General features: G+C 44.8%; 3 protein-coding genes across 4 annotated transcripts in view; 2 read left to right on the top strand and 1 right to left on the bottom strand.

Annotated features, from left to right (window-relative positions):
• LTBR (lymphotoxin beta receptor) overlaps positions 1-17,018 on the top strand; it is a 390,915-nt gene that overhangs the window by 28,720 nt on the left and 345,177 nt on the right. For both annotated transcript variants that reach the window (XM_068258500.1, XM_068258499.1), the window contains exon 2: positions 3,828-4,396. The gene's annotated coding sequence lies outside the window, so the exon portion shown is untranslated. The remainder of the gene's footprint in view (positions 1-3,827; positions 4,397-17,018) is intronic.
• The window catches only part of TNFRSF1A (TNF receptor superfamily member 1A), a 42,951-nt gene that overhangs the window by 647 nt on the left and 25,286 nt on the right, over positions 1-17,018 (bottom strand). The window contains exons 4-9 of the mRNA XM_068258496.1: positions 10,175-10,321; positions 9,943-10,027; positions 9,345-9,406; positions 7,517-7,657; positions 1,711-1,736; positions 510-711 (exon numbers count right to left, since the gene is read on the bottom strand). Of these exons, the coding sequence (XP_068114597.1) occupies positions 510-711; positions 1,711-1,736; positions 7,517-7,657; positions 9,345-9,406; positions 9,943-10,027; positions 10,175-10,321 (663 nt within the window). The remainder of the gene's footprint in view (positions 1-509; positions 712-1,710; positions 1,737-7,516; positions 7,658-9,344; positions 9,407-9,942; positions 10,028-10,174; positions 10,322-17,018) is intronic.
• Positions 12,258-15,612, top strand: LOC137535779 (uncharacterized). Its single transcript, XM_068257685.1, has 2 exons — positions 12,258-13,204; positions 13,559-15,612. The coding sequence occupies exons 1-2, from the start codon at positions 12,751-12,753 to the stop codon at positions 15,610-15,612; spliced, it is 2,508 nt and encodes an 835-aa protein (XP_068113786.1). The 5' UTR covers positions 12,258-12,750.

Genomic DNA, 17,018 nt, shown 5'->3' with positions numbered 1-17,018 from the left:
AACTCCAGTGGGCTCTTAAAAATGAATTTAAAGCATCTCCATATTCAGTGTGTGATTTGCCCTTGCCAGAAAGATTGGTTCATTTTTTGTGCCAGTGGACAGGGTGGACTAGTGCTATTCATTTAAACTATGCAGATTTCATCTGTCAACAGGTTGTTCATTTGGATTGTTTTTTGTTTGGTCATCATTACAGTAAGGGATACAGAGCCCACTAGTGATGGTCATGTCTACGAGACGTCATGGGGAAGCTTATGGTCAGGTGATAGATATGTAAGTCTCTGATTTGCTAGTCATGATCATGTGCTAAAGCAGGATGTGATCACAGCAAATCAGAGCTTTGCAAATCTATCAGCTGATCAAACAAATCACATGCTTCTCCATGAGTTCTCCTAGACATGACCATCACTAGAGCCCACTAGATCTTGCCAGGCAGGGGCCCTGTACCCAGGACACCTCCAGCTTCCCAAACAGAAGATCTGACCCCTCCCCATCTGCCAAGCCCCACTTACTCTCTATACTGGGTGAAGCAGGCGTGTTTGTAATGTCTGGCAGCGGGAGGGACATGTTCAGCATGTCCTCTGAGCATTGTTGTACAGTGCCGCCATGCACGTAGCCATTAGTGTAGCCAATTTCTTCTACAGGCACTGGCATTGGATGTCCTGGGAGGTGTGAAAGTATTGTCGTTTTTCCGATCTCATTATTATTATTGATCTGAAAAAGAAAAAGAAATTGCATTTTTAATGAAGCAATTGGTGTAAATTATGTATTTTGGAAAAGTTAATTTATACCATCAAGATTTCGCAACTTTTCAAAGGTTCTTCCCATAAAGCCTACTTCTCCAACAACTGATGCGGTGGAGTCTATTCTTCCTCTGCCAAACAAGGATAACGTCAACCGATTTTTTTTGGGTTGATGCAGAAACCAGTGCAATGCTATAATGGCTGCTTTTACGTAAAGATTGTTGCACCAATTGCTGTGTCTTTAACCACTTTAGAACCAGTAGTCTCTGGTCCCTCAAGGACCAGAGACTGCGGATATAAAGAAGTTAGAACGGCGCCTCCTAACGAATCGCCACACATACCCGCAAGTCACTCCTCCATCCCATCAGGCCCCCTCTCTGCCGTTTTTATGACAACAGAGCTCTGTGCGCCGGTCAGAAGCTGCTTTCATTGACTCTTAACGCTGTCCATCAATGTAAGCAAATGTGATTGGCTTACAGTGATGACAGGGTCAGGAGCCAATGAAATCCGCTCCTGACCGGCTCACACAGCTCTGCCATCATATAGATGGCAGGACTAGTGATCCTCGGTGAGGAGAGAGCGGCTCTGTGCTAGTTCGCATGCGCGATCCATAGACAACTGGCTTTTCAGGGGACTCGGCACTGGAACAGGCAGGTGAAGGAGGACAAATGAAGCCTCTCTAGGATCCGAAGGGTTCCCCTCCCAAGTTGAATACCCCATAGGGGCATTTTTTCCCCTACAGGTACACTTTAATTAACATGTTTGATCACAGTCATGGTCTACAGACATTTAAATGCCACAGAGTCCTTCACAGACCATGACTGGCTCTGTGCTGGTTGTCACTAGAGCTAAGTTATTTAATATACAAAATATAAAGAATCCAGTAAGATCAGGGTTAGTCAACCAGTAATGATGGCTGGTTGGTTCATCTCATAGTTGTAAATAAAGACATTCAGAATGTGGTACTCACCAGTAATTCGCTTTGTGTACTGCTCTCTGCAAGAAAGAACAGTGCATTAGATAAATTAACCAAGCATGTTACAAACGATTTGCATGCAGCACAATATTAAAGAACACTTTTGGGTATGATGGTGGTGGGGGGTACCGCCGTAAAACAACACTTAAAGGGAACCTGAGGTGAAAGGTATATGGAGGCTGCCATAATTATTTCCTTTTAAACAATACCGGTTGCCTGGAAGCTCTCCTGATCCTGTGTCTTTTATACCCATTTTATTTTTATTTATTTAAGTATTTATATAGTGCCGATAGCAGCACTGTACAGAGTATATTGTCTTGACACTAACTGTCCCTCAGAGGGGTTCACAATCTAAAATATAAACTAAGAATTTAAAGGAGTAGCTATCTCCATATTAACTAAGCCTCTCAGCTGGTATGGGTATGCCTCCCTCTCCAGATGTACCTCAACCCCAATGCAGCTACCATCTGTACCATTCTAGAATGATGTACATTTCAAAAGGTGTGCTATGCAACTGCACATTACTTTCTGCTTGAAAATAATTTGATTTTGTACTACTGTCAGTGTTCTCCCCACAATTTTTTTCCAGCCGGGTGGCATAAAAAAGTAGGCGGGTGGGATGAGATGAGATAATGCAGGGCTGGTGCTTCTCTGCACAACTCTGCTTATAGCCGAGGAGGAGGTGAGCCGATGACAGCCGGGTGTTCACCAAAACTAGCCGGGTGGAGCACCCAGCTAAAAGAGCCTGGGGAGAACACTGACTGTATTTTTTTCTCCAGCATCGCAGAAGACACCCCTTATGTGTCTTGCAATTTGTTATACATTTTATTCATCATGTTACATTTGTCACTGTAATTACAAATTCTGTATTTTCTACCAGTGTCAATATTTGGTGTACACCATTGTCTGTATTATTATGTACCCCATATTTGTTCCTTACTTTGTACAGTACCATGGAATATGTTGGCTCTTTACAAATCAATAATATATATTTTTTTATACACTGTATTATTTTAACTAGTTCATTTGGGCTTTTTGTCGCCCTTTTTTTTTTTTATCCAGTCAAGGGGACTGTTTAAATTGATCAGTATATGTAGCCGAATCAATGTTTCTTTATTAATACGGATGAATACGGATCTTAGAAAATTATCCCCATCCCTTTGACCTCTTTTAACCACTTGCCGACCAGGGGATGTTTCAATGATCGGTGCTACGTGGGCTCTACAGCCCGCAGCACCGATCAGGAGTGCAGCAGGGCGATCAGACTACCCCCCTTCTTTCCCCACTAGGGGGATGTCCTGCTGATGGGGTCTGATTGCCGCCGGCTGCATTTGCTTAGTGGGGGGGCTCTTCTAAGCCCCCCTCCGCAGCGTTCTCCGCCGTCTCGCCACTCCCTCTTTCTCCCTCCCCCTGTGAGCTGCGCAGGACGGATTTCCGTCCTGCGCATTGAAGGATAGGCTTCAGCCTATCATATGCCGGCGATCCCCGGCCAATCAGAGGCCGGGGATCGCCGATCTGCCTTACGGCGCTGCTGCGCAGCAGCGCCGTATGATATAAACAGCGGGGATTTCTTCCCCGCCTGTTTACATTTTGCCGGCGAGCCGCGATCGGCGGCTCTCCGGCTGTTCACGGAGACACCCTCCCTGAACTGACATGGAAAGGCCGTTTCCATGGTAACCCGCAGACGACCAGTTTACGCCAATCGGCGTTAGCTGGTCGTCAAGAGGTTAAAAAGAACCCAGGGTGTGAGCCCTATGGAAGCTGACATATTATTTCTTTTTAACCAGTACCAGTTGCCTGGCAGCCCTTCTGATCTTTCCAGTCAGTAAGGTCTAAATCACACACCTGAAACAAGCGTGCAGCTAAACTTGTCAGATTTGTCATAGACATCTGATCTACATGTTTGTTCAGGTTCTATGTTTAAAAGTATTAGAGGCAGAGGATCAGCAGGACAGCCAAGTAATGTGCATTTTTTAAAAGGAAATACATATGTCAGCCTCCATACCCCTCTCACCTCAGGTTCCCTTTAAGGGTCCATGTGGAAGTATTAGTAATTTTACAAATGAAATCAGCAAGAAATTGTATTTGCTAAACATTTATTCTATTTTCAGGTGAAGCAAGAAGATAATACAGATATTTAATTCTTGAGCGAACAGAACTTCAACTCGCTTATCAACCTAACACAGATTTGCAGTGAAGACATTGGGATGTAATTTGGACCATAGAAGTGTGGCTGGATGGTAGAAAAAAAGAGGGAAAGCAGTCAAGACTGATGGGGTAGGACTCCCAGAAAGCCCCATAGCAGACATACAGACTGGATTTGATATCCCCCAGTTATATGGGAACCACAGTGAGGAGGCAAGGAAGACAGCAATGTCCAAGTACCACTAAAGGGTATGACAGTTCCTGTATAGCTAGCTATAATTGGAAGAACAAGATCCATGGACTCAACACGTATGACACCCTGCCAGTATGATAAGCTGGGTAAAGGAGGACATGCAGGCTGCCGAAGTGAAGACAAGTACCACCCAATAAGGAGTGAAAGAGGATTTTTTAAAATATATATGGATCATAGCTACTGGGAACATGAAGGCAGCATTGAAGAAATACATCTGACCCTGGGCTGCTAATTTGAACACTTTGTTTTATGTCCAGCACAGTGAAGAAATACAGTGGAAAGGTATGGAATTGTTTACAAATGTACCATGAATGCTTTTACTACAGTTTTTGGGGTGCAATGTATGTTTACCTATAGGGAACCTTTGTAGCCCTGTCACAGCCTAATCAGCCACAGGAATTACTAGCTGCAACTAGGGTTCAATATATTTTAATGAAGCTGACGATAGCAACTGGTTACTATCACTATTGTGTAGTCGCAGTTACTTGTTGCTGTAAATAATGTCTAGTTGGTACAGCTAGTTGCTAGTGTCTCAGACTCCCACGTGACATGAACATTAGCCTGAACCGATAATGACAGAAAGGTGACAGCCACAGGATGTACAGGAAGTCAGGCAGAATAAATATGTGACCTGTCTACTCTTATCACACTTCTTCACATTATGCGGAAGGGAGACCTGACAATATGAAGCTCTTGTCTTTTGCATATGGTTGAGAAGGAATTTCATGGGCAGCATGAACTCATATTAAGTTATGGAACAGTCACGCTCTATAAAGGGCACTCCTCTGTAGTTAACAGTGCATTTGTCCACCTTTGGGGAAAACCGCAGAGAAAAACTCACATGGCATATATCACCTCAACAACAATACCCTCATGCTCAAAACGCTGTGAGGGAATATCAGCCACCAGGGAGACAGAGCATGCAAGCACTCCTTCAGTTCCCTGCTCATCCGCAGGTTGCTTGGCAGCTCAGCACATAACAACTAATGTCGGCAGTCACTTTGTTGTCTTTGAAAAAGCCTTTGATTCAGAATGAGGAGTTACAGATTCTGTAGGTATGTTTTGCTTTCAGGGATGATTTGCATATTCAGCAGTGATGCATTGTGCAACACTTCAGATAATCACTCCAACCTGAATAATCACAAATACCTTCTGTGTTAAGAAGGCAAAATTCTGTTATACATAGCTTTTTAGCAAGGAGGGTTTTTGGTCCTTTTTAGTGTCTTATGGCTCATACACACGGGATACGGCCATCGCTGCAACCACCTGGCACGCGCGTGTTGCGGCGACAGGTCGCCCGTGTGTATGACGCGTGCGCCCCGAACCGTCGCTACTCAGAGCTGTCGCCAGGCGATTGACTTGTTCAATCGCCGGCAACAGCTGTCGCCGCAATTTCGCCGCAACTGTCGCTAGTCCGCGTGTGTATGCGGACTAGCGACAGGAGACCCAATGCAAGTGAATGGAGCATCCAGCTGGGGGATGCTCCATTCACAGACAGCTTCCTCCGCGTCTCTGCCTTTCTGGCGAGACGTGTAGATAGCTGTCGCTCCCTGGTCTCTTGTAGCCATGCACGGGGGGACAATTGTGCCCCGTGTGTATGTAGCATTACACACTCATAGGAGTTTAGGTTCACCATGAGCTTGCTGGGCAATCTTTAACTCTGGGTGTTTCAAGTCCACATTAGCCCATGGCATTTACTGATGAGGATCAACCAGTCTGAAACAGTCTATGCATGTTGGATTGTTGTGGCTCTGTGCAATTGAAAAGCTGACACATCATTGCATTCCAGCGATTCTGGAGGTGTGTTTTGCTTTCAGGGATGACTAAGGGATGATTATTCAGCAGTGATGCATTGTGAGACACCTCATGCTCACTCCAACCTGAATAATCACAAATACCTGGTGTTTTAAGAAGGCAAAATTCTGTTTTACATTCAGAATGTGGAAAACTCTGAAAATCTAGGAATCACCTGATTAAATAACCAGCTTGAGAATAATGTTTGCACTTTGACTTTTTCTTGTTAGGCAAATAACCCTTTCCAATCACATGTTGGGCTGAGTCCGACATTGGCCTTCTCTAGCATAGGTCCAATATCTAGCATAGGAAAAATGGCTGCCGCCAGATAAAATCCAGCACATGGTCAGCTGATCCGCACTGCACTATGTAATATCGATATTATGTGGGTGGATTTGGACTTGTCCAGAGCAGGTTCACCCACAAGGCAACCTAGGCAGGTGCCTAGTTCCTAGTGGGTTTCAGGTGGCCCAACTCCCACATCCCGTCTCCTACCTCAGATTGCCAAAAGGACCATCAGGATGAGCCAAAGCTACTATTTTGCCTAGAGCCCCATTTCATCTTATTCCATCATTGGGCTTTTCACTAGGGGGTTCCATTGCTAGATCTAGTCTTGCACAGCCTCACCCTATATGGATCAGAGTGTCATTGATACCCTCCAGTACTATGCTGTGCCGCATAATACCGTTATTACACTGGCATGTGTGCAATGGGCCCGACAGGGAAAGAGCTTGTGCTGGCCCCTCCCCATCCCTCTAGTCTCATTGCCACCTTGTTATAGAGCATGGAGGTAAAGACCCTTCCACTACTGCAGCACTTTCGCGATTACCCTGCACACCAGAAAAAAAGTGCAAAGTGGTCCCAAAAATGAATTGGAAAGAGAAAAATAGGATACAGATTAATAAGAGGACATTGGCAAGCTAGAGCAGTACTTTACTTAGCTCACAGGCTTATGATGATAGGAAATCCCAAGCCATTAGATGTCTCAGACAATTTGTGGCAAAAACTGGAGGTACCACCAATGACCTCTTCAAGCAGTTGGGAAGGCAAAATTAAGGTGGCCACTAATGATCCAATTTCTAGCGAAAAATCGTTCGAGCGATCAGAACGTCAGAAATGAAATATTGTAATACATCGTTCACTACACCATCAACGAACCAATCTTTGCTTCCTATCTATCACAACCAACAAGAAAATCTAAGTTTTGGTTCGACGAAAATTCATTTGGACAAATTTTTTTTCACTCGTTCATAATTGATTGTGGCCATCAACCGAGGCTATTTACAACCAATCCGATCAGAATTTCTGATCACTCAAACAATTTTTCGCTAGAAATTGGACAGCTAGTGGCCACCTTAAGCCTTTATTTAACTTTATTTACCTTGGAAGTATAGTAAGACATCAAGGCATAAGAAACCCGGCATCTTCAAAGATAAGTCCATAGGAATAACATTTGCCATGTGTAACTTTTCAAAAATGTTTCTTCCTTCCAACATTACCAGTTTATTACTCTTGCTAGTCAGCTGGCCAGATGCCCCTATCTGAATGTGTCTGACCCCAGGAAGACAAGGATGGTATTGATGCAGTTATTTTGCTTTTTCCTCTCACCTGTATTATTCAAGGATGAAGAAGATGAAGAAGTTGCTTTCTTACGGTAGTAATGATAAACACCACCGATTCCCGCAACTGCAATGACCGCGGCTCCAATTGCAGCAGCCACTGCAAGCCATAGTAGACCTTCTTTAGTATCTGAAAGACAAAATGACAAAACATGTCCTCCTAATTAACTACTGTAGAGACATATGATTTTTTCATATACACGACTAACTATAGTCGGGATTTGATTGTGATTTCCGTTGAGGGACACTTAGTATTGTGGCTATATAATCTGTAAAGGGCTGCCAAAGACGTTGGTACTAAATATGAATACATAATAATGTCATCAATATGCTCTTCAGGTCAGAAACAGGTCTATGACTTCGGCCAAGAAAACGAGTTGGGGCCATCTCTGCTAAGAAAGCTGCATTTCTAGAGCACCTCCATGTAAGAACAAAGGTGCGCATATCCATATGTGGCGTGTGTTTGTGTGTGTGTAGGGGGAGGGGAGGGGGTACAATGAGCATGTGCGACAGAGCAGCTTCTGGCGGGTAGGGGAGCGGCGAGAACAATGCGATCATGTAATCCGTGGGTGTTGAGCATTGCTAAATATCCAAAATGCTGGATCCTTAGCGATCTTCTTTGTGCTGCTGTACCCACACTGGTCTGATCACCCAATTTTTGGCCATAGTGGTCATCATCTGCCACGGACCATTTTAGACAAGTGTGGTTATGGGCCTTAAAGCTGTTGAATGCTGGGCTCACGTTGCACAGAAAGGAGGTACTGACAACCTTTCACAGGACTGGTTCCCATATACGGTACTGCACTTTCAATGCACAGAAGATGGGAACTGACAACTTTTCACAGGACAGGTTCCCATATACGGCAATCGCAGTGCACAGAGGGTGGGGACTGACAACTTTGTACAGGACTGGACCCCATATACTGCACTCACAGTGCACCGAGTGTGAGGACTGAAAACTTTTCACAGGACTGGTTCCCATATACTGCACTTACAGTGCACAGGGGGTGGGGACTGACAACATTTCCCAGGGCGCTTATCGTGACCTTGACATTGTACTGTGTACTTCTATCTGTTTATTGCCTGAGGAAGCGGGAATATGCCCGTGAAACGTATTGCTTTGTTTGTCTGGAGTATATAAATAAACCTGTTGTTGTATAAAAACTGACAGTATCCTGTCCACTTTGAGGAGGCGAGTCCACCACTACCTTCTGAGGAATTTTAAACCTTTTAGTACCTTTTATCCAGCTGGCGCCTCTGTTCACACTTACATTACCATTATCCACCCCTGGTGGAGGGGTCGATCTCCACCTTTTTCCTTAGTCTACAGAGAGCGACTTTTAATCCTGAGTGAGGACAGGTTGAATCTCCTCACCTGCCTTTACAATGGTTGCCTAGGAGGTAACCCACTTTTGTGAGTATATACACAATATACTTTTCAATTCCTAACTATTGTTTTACTTACTACACCATATTGGGCTCTCGGTGTCCCTACCTTTCTTTTAAAATGCCACAGGATTGGTTTTCTTATTTGCTTGGCTCACATTACACAGAGGGTGGGGACTGACAACTTTTCACAGGACTGGTTTCCATATACTGTACTCATAGTGCAAAGAGGGTGGGGACTGACAACTTTTCACATGACTGGTTCTCATATACTGCACTCATAGTGCACAGAAGGTGGGAACTGTCAACATTTCACAGGATTGGTTCTCTGTATGCTGGGCTCACATTACACAGATGGTGGGCAGAGAGGGAGATCACAGAAAATGTTTCAGAGGTTGTTTGACTTGTATGATACAGGAAGTAGCACTGACCTTTAGGTCTCCCCGATTCTTCAGCGCGGGGGCAGAGATATTCACAACCGGTTCTGTCACACCTGCCAAAAAACACCAGAAATTGGCTCCATAACTGACAATTCTAGATATATTAAACTAAAACTGCAGCTTTGTGGGTAAGAAAACAATTCCTTTCAGGGCATTAAGGGCCCATTCACACTACAAATTGCAAAACGGTAGCGCTTAGCCGAGCTCCATCATTCAAACAGAGATGCGCGATCTCCTGCAAAACATAACCCCAGGACTGCACGCCAATTGGCGTTAGGCGGTCCTGGAGCTGCTGCCACATTCAGGCCAATTGGCGTAACGTGGTCTTGAAATAGTTAAGTACTTATTACCATGTGGGCACTAAGTACCACTTGGGCCCCCTATGCTCCAAGGCCCTATAGCAGCTGATATGGCTATTGCTACACCCCTGTTCCTTCTACCGAGGTAAGTATCTCAGTTTTTTACTTGAATATCTCCCAGATCTACTTTAAATTCAGCAGGTGGCTGGCACAGACCAAACATTAGTCAAACGCATCCCAAAGCTTTTCTATCTTTCTGTGTTACAAAGAAATGACAGGGCGATACTTACTCTTCGCAGGGCCGACAAGTCCCATCAACAGAATGGAGGAAGAATTTGTGATGACATGTGCACACTGTGTTCTGCTCACCTTGACCTGCAGGGGGCACAGTAACAACATTGGTATCTGCTCTTGACAGTGACAGTTGCCCCAACAGAGGCACAGACAAAACAACCTGACAGAAAAGTTCTGCCTCCCACTAGTCTGTACAAGACTACTAGAAAAGGATCATATAAAACTTACATTTGGCGGCTACTGTCCCATTCTGGCACTGGCTGCACTCCTCACATGTGAAAGTGCTGCCTTGTCTTTTTATGAAGTGTCCCTCTGCACAGCCGCACTGCGTGTCCTTATATCGGGTGCAGTTGGACAGGACAATCTGATTCATCTCTGGAACAAAGCACATAGACAGGCATTAGTGGGCCTTTTGACTCCCACAGGAAACCCAATTGCAGAAATATGACCCTGAATAGCTAAATTCTATACATGTGCTATAAACCAAAATGTATAAATGCATGCTTGGCCTACAAGGGCATAAAACAAGGATTCACATGGTTTTGCCCACTTTGGACATGCTGGTAGTGAGACGCATTTACCTTTATCTTATGACTGTAAAACACGCAACTCAAGAAGGCAGACTTAAAGTGAACCCGAGGTGAGTGTGATATGGAGGCTGCCATATTTGTTTCCTTTAAAGGGAACCAAAACTGAGAAGGATATGGATTTTTCCCAGAACGTCCTCCTGACAGCACCCCTCCTATGAGACTTGTCTCCCTCCCAAACTTTGGACAGGAAGCTAGAAGATACAAATTTGCATAACAGGCAGGCAGGAGTAGTATATAAAGATGTTACTCACAAAAGGTATTCAGTTGTTTTTCCTGTCCCGGACGGGACGCTTTGAGAGGTCTCCAGGTGCTACTACGTCAGGCGGCGAGTGCAGCGTGCAGCGCGGGCATAGTAAGGCTGAGCAGGGGACTCAGCTGGTCCAGCGCACAGCGTGGAGGAGGCTTCTCCTAGAGATGCGGAAGCTTTATGGCGGCAGGAGCGCGAAACCGGAAGTTCCGGGTGGAAGTGACGTCATGCGCATGCGTCCCGCATGACGAGTCAGCTGACGGCATAGCGGCAGGGGCCGCGGCGGTGTTAAGATTGACTTCAGCTGCAGGTAATTAACAGGGGTATATATATGTGAATGTTAGCCACGATCACCATTGCTGTCGGTGATCATGGAGGACGCTGTAGGCCCTTCTCCTCTGACTTCTGCGGAGTCTGGCGCTATCCCCTCTCTGGTGAGCTGTAATTTTTCAGACTTTGAGGGAGTTGATTTGTAATCATAGGTCCACCTTGTAAGGCTGACAGTCTGTCTTTATTTCTTTTTAGCCTAAAGCCCCAAAAGGTGATAAAGACAAAGACAAGGCTGTGTCTCAGCAAGGTCAAGGGGGACAATCTTCTGGTAGAACTGAGAAACGCTGTGTTATGTGCAACTCTCGCTTCTATTCTTCCTCTACGAAGAAACTGTGCCAGTCTTGTAGAGAGAAGGTGGTAAAGGAGGAATCCCCAGTGGTATTTAAGGATGGATGCGGTCTGAGATGGCCTCGGCCATTAAAGAGATAAAGGATTCAGCAATGGCGGAATCTACAGTTCCTTCTACTTCTGCTGCTGATACTGTGCCTGCTCCCTTACCAGCCCCGGTGATTGAGGGGCACAGTCAGTTAGAGGCTTCACCTCATCAAGTTGCAGCTAAACGTAAAAGAAAGGATAATGAATCAGGGGATTCAGATTTATCTGGAGAGGAAGGAGAGATTTCATCTTTGGAGGAGATTTCTGGGGAGGAGGAGGAAAACCCAGAGGTTACTCAGAAGTTTGCTTTCGCACCCAACTTAATGAAAGACTTGTTGTCGGCAATGCAAAATACTATGGGGATAACAGTGGAGCGGAAATCTTTGACCCCCTTGGATCAGATGTACGTGAGTTTGGCGGAACCCCAGAATTGTTTCATCCCAGTCCATTCCTCTCTAAAGTCAATGATTGGGAAGGAGTGGGATGACCCTGAAAGGAGGGCATTTTGGCCCAAGTCTCTTTCTCGTCGTTATCCTTTCAGTCCGGAAGATCAAAAATTCTGGGGTCCGGTTCCCAAACTGGACCCGTCGTTTTCAAGGGTGTCGAGAAAATCCGATTTGCAGTTTGAGAACTTTGGGAATTTAAAAGACCCCATTGATAAAAAGATGGACAATCTGTTGCGTAGAGCTTGGGAGTCAGCATCTTTAACATTTAAACCAGCAGTGGCATCCACGGCAGTGGGACGATCCCTTAAAACTTGGCTCACGCAGACTCAGTCTAAGATAGCTTCGGGGGTGCCCAGAGAAGAAATTTTAGAGGACTTTCCAGATTTGTTTAACGCTACTAATTACTTAACTGATGCAGCGGATGATACGGTTAAATTAACGGCCAGAACAACTGCCCTTGTCAACTCGGCAAGGAGAGGTATATGGGTAAAAACATGGCAGGGGGACAATTCGTCTCGCTCCAAGTTGTGTGGTTTGCCCTGTGAAGGTGAACTGTTATTTGGTTCAAAGCTAGACCAGACGCTAGAGAGAACCTCAGATTATAAGAAAAATTTTCCGACCAAAAAGAGAGCTTTTCAGTACAGGGGCCCAGCTCGCAGCGGCAACAAGGAACCTGAGGCAAAGATCCCACCTAAAAAGAAGTGGATTCCAAATAGAAACCAAAAAGGGAAGGCTCTTTTTCCCCGGTCCAACCAACCCAATAAGCAATGACGCCAGTATTCCAGTAGGGGGAAGGCTTTCCCACTACTACGAAACATGGTGCCAGCGGTTCACAAGTCAGTGGCTCTTGAAAATAGTGTTGGAAGGTTACAAGATAGAATTCGAGTATCCCCCACCCCTGCAGTATGTGGTAACTCCACAGCCAAAATCACCAGACCAAAGGAAGGCATTACAGGAGGAGGTTGCTTCCCTTCTGGAAAAAAGAGTGATCCGAGAGGTACCATCCTGCCAGAGAGGCCAAGGGTTCTACTCACCAGTTTTTCTGATAAAAAAGCCTCAGGGAGCCTTCAGATTTATTCTAAATTTAAAGGGGTTGAACAGGGCCGTAAAATACAGGAAGTTTCGAATGGACAATGTGAAGTCTGTAATAACCCTGTTGCAAAAAGACTGTTTTCTAGCTTCTCTGGACCTCAAAGATGCCTACCTGCATGTACCAGTTCATCTAGAGTCCCAGCAATTCCTAAGATTTGCAATTCACCTACAAGAAGAGGTAAGACATTTCCAATTTAATGTGTTACCTTTTGGGCTAGCTTCATCACCTTGGCTGTTCACAAAGGTGATGGCAGAAGTTTTGGCAGTCTTGAGGTGTAGGTCCATTAACATCATTGCTTACCTAGATGATTTATTGATTTGGGGTAATTCTTTACAGTCTGTAAGTGATCAGGTTAAGATATGCATTGATAGTCTAGAGTCTTTAGGCTGGTTAATTAACTGGTCAAAATCGGCGCTAATACCCAGCCAATCTATGGAATATCTGGGGTTTATTTTTTCCTCCCGCCAGCAAAGAGTATTTCTCCCAGAAAGAAAAGTTTCGGCAGTACTTAATTCTGTTCTTTCTTTTCAGAAATCAAGGTCCATCAGTATAAGAAAAGCCATGGCACTTCTCGGTCTGTTAAGCTCAGTCTTCCCTGCAGTACAATGGGGTCAATTCCATGCCAGGAACCTGCAGTTGTGGATACTAAGGAGCTGGAACAGGAACATTTCAGCACTAGAAAGGAAGATTCTGATCCCATACGGTGTGAAAGTGTCGTTAAACTGGTGGCAGGAACTGTCTCACCTATCGGAAGGCCGCATGTGGTTTTTTCCAGTACAAAGAATCATAACGACGGATGCCAGTACGTGGGGGTGGGGCGCTCACATGGACTCTCTACCAGCACAAGGGCAGTGGTCCAGAGCTATGGCAATAAGATCCTCCAACAGCAGAGAACTGGAAGCAGTATGGAGAAGCCTTCAATTCTTCAAGGATCAAATCAATCAGTGTCATGTCCTGATCAGGTCCGACAACAGCAGTGTAGTGGCTTACCTGAATCATCAGGGAGGAACAAGAAGTCGTCGGTTGTGGTCTCAGACAGCAAGGATTCTGCATTGGGCAGAGAGCAACTTAACATCCGTCAGAGCAGTTCATTTGAAGGGGACTTGCAATGTTGTGGCAGACTATCTCAGCAGGTCAGCGATATTACAAGACGAATGGTCTCTGAATCCAGAAGTATTTGTTCAGATCAGCCAGGCATGGGGCACCCCTGCAGTAGACTTATTCGCAAGGAGACAAAATTCAAAGTGTCTAAAGTTTTGCTCCCTGTATCCAAAGGACAATCCGTGGGAAATAGACGCTTTCTCGATAGAGTGGCGGTTGAACCTGATGTATGCATTCCCCCCAATACCTCTGATATCAAGGGTTCTGAACAAGATTATGCAGGACAGAGCACAAGTAATTCTCATAGTACCTTTCTGGCCGAAAAGACCGTGGTTTGCTCTGTTACAGAATTTAGCGATGTGTCAACCAATAATGTTACCAGTCAGAACAGATTTGTTGTCGCAGGGCCCAGTTCTTCACCCGGACTTCAAGCGTCTTCACCTTTCAGCATGGAGATTGAGTGGGGAATCCTGAAATCAAAGGGGTTTTCGGATAAACTTTCTGAAACGTTAATACAATCCCGCAAGAAGGTGACGAGGCAGATTTATCAGAAGACATGGAAAATTTACTGTGAATGGTGTACAAGGAAAGAGAAGGATTCTAGACTTTCCGCCTCAGCTCTGGAATTTCTTCAGGATGGATTTCAGATGGGGTTAAGTTCCAGCACTCTTAAAGTTCAGACAGCAGCTTTGAGTGTATATTTAGAGAGAAGATTAGCTCAGGAGGAGTTTTTTCTTCGTTTTTTTCAGGGAATTAAACGTCTCAGGCCTGTGGTGATATCTAAGGTGCCCCCTTGGGACTTGAATGTGGTGTTACAGAGTCTTTGTGAACATCCCTTTGAGCCTCTGGATCAGATTCCAGATAAATTTCTGACGTTGAAAACGGCCTTTCTTCTGGCAATCACCACAGCCAGGAGAGTCAGCGAACTTCAGGCCTTATCCATTAAGCCACCTTATTGTACCATCTCGGAGGATAGGATTACTCTACGTCCAGACTTTGCATTCCTTCCTAAAGTGACTTCAAAGTTTCATCGATCTCAGGAGATCTTTCTGCCATCATTCTGTGATAAACCAACTAATGAAAAGGAGAGGAAGCTTCATTGTTTGGATGTTAGAAGGTGTATCCTTCATTATCTTGAAAGGACTGCATCTTGGAGAAGATCAGATGCCTTGTTGGTGCTGTTTGCGGGGAAATTCAAGGGGAGGCAAGCCTCTAAGACATCAATTGCAAGATGGATCAGACAAACTATCACCGCGGCTTATCAGACTCAAGGGAGGCCTTTACCGACCTCAATTAAAGCTCACTCCACAAGAAGTGTATCAACATCTTGGGCAGAGAGGGCAGGCGCCTCGATAGAGCAGATTTGCAGAGCAGCCACCTGGTCCAGCCAAAATACGTTTGTCAAACATTATAGACTAAACTTATTAGCCAATACTGATCTAGCATTCGGAAGAAAGGTGTTGCAGGCAGTAGTCCCTCCCTAATCTTATAATGTTCTTGTTTATCGTCTCATAGGAGGGGTGCTGTCAGGAGGACGTTCTGGGAAAGCCAAGCTTACCTCGGGTAATGTCTTTTCCAGTAGTCCGAGTGACAGCACCCCTCCGGCCCACCCTAATAAAGGGCATAATTAAATTAATCGTTTCAGCAGCATTTGGTGTCCGTGTCTTTTTTTATAACTGAATACCTTTTGTGAGTAACATCTTTATATACTACTCCTGCCTGCCTGTTATGCAAATTTGTATCTTCTAGCTTCCTGTCCAAAGTTTGGGAGGGAGACAAGTCTCATAGGAGGGGTGCTGTCACTCGGACTACTGGAAAAGACATTACCCGAGGTAAGCTTGGCTTTTTCAGTCATCTCACTTCTGGATTGATGGGGTTATGTGGGTCTTAAAGGGAACCTAAACTGAGAAGGATATGTATTTTTCCTTTTAAAATAATACCAATTGCCTGACTCTTCTGCTGATCCTCTGTCTCTAATAGTTTTAGCCACAGCCCTTCAACAACCATGCAGATCAGGTGCTCTGACTGAAATCAGACTGGATTAGCTGCATGCTTGTTTCAGGTGTGTGATTCAGCCATTAAGCAACTGGTATTGTTTAAAAGGAAACATCCATATCCCTCTCAGTTAAGGTTCCCTTTAAACAATGCCAGTTGCCTGGCAGTACTGTTGACCTTCTGGCATCAGTAGTGTCTTGAGTCACAACCCTGAAACAAGCATGTGGCTAATCCAATCAGACCGAAGTCAGAACATCTGATCTGCATGCTTATCCAGGGTCTAGAGCTAAAAGTATTAGAGACGTACGATCAGGAAGACAGCCAGGCAACTTGCATTGTTTAAAATGAAATAAATATGGCAGCCGCCATATCCCTCTCACCTCAAATTCCCTTTAACAGTACAGTTTGGGGACAAGGCTGAATGTCTAACCAGTGGGCTTGTGGACTCATGTCGCGTGATCTTTTGCTGTCAAATGATCTGTGCGCAACACACTGATCCCTCTACTACATGAATGTGCACACTCAGCTGTGCAATGTAGTTGTAAACACTTCACTCTAGCTGATCCTCTCACTTCACAGCTATAGGTTAGACTGCAACTAGACCGCAATTAGTGAAGTGTGTGGCTAGCATCTGTCAGATTCACATTCAGGTTTTGTTGTAGTGTTGCTGCATATGAATGTGTATTATTATTATTTATTGTCTTGTATGTATAAAGCGCCAACATATTACGCAGCGCTGGACAATAAATACATACAATGATACAAAGGATGACAGACATAACAAGAAAGGTTGTACAACATAGGAAAAAGCTATACAAGGCAAACTGTACAAAATACATGATCATGTGATTTTGGGCTGGCTAGGTAGGCCCAGTAATATAAGTATGAGGAGCAC

This window comes from Hyperolius riggenbachi, chromosome 10 (genome assembly GCF_040937935.1).
Source record: "Hyperolius riggenbachi isolate aHypRig1 chromosome 10, aHypRig1.pri, whole genome shotgun sequence".
Classification (NCBI taxonomy): Eukaryota; Metazoa; Chordata; class Amphibia; order Anura; family Hyperoliidae; genus Hyperolius; species Hyperolius riggenbachi.
The sequence above is the reverse complement of the archived record's forward strand: the minus strand, read 5'-3'. Positions and strand labels throughout refer to the sequence as shown.

Bases quoted from the DNA above. Each gene is read 5' to 3' on its own strand.
- LOC137535779 (XM_068257685.1), top strand. From the start codon at position 12,751: ATGGTGCCAGCGGTTCACAAGTCAGTGGCTCTTGAAAATAGTGTTGGA. The intron at 13,205-13,558 runs GTAAGACATTTC...CTTTCTTTTCAG, and splicing joins CAATTCACCTACAAGAAGAG to AAATCAAGGTCCATCAGTAT.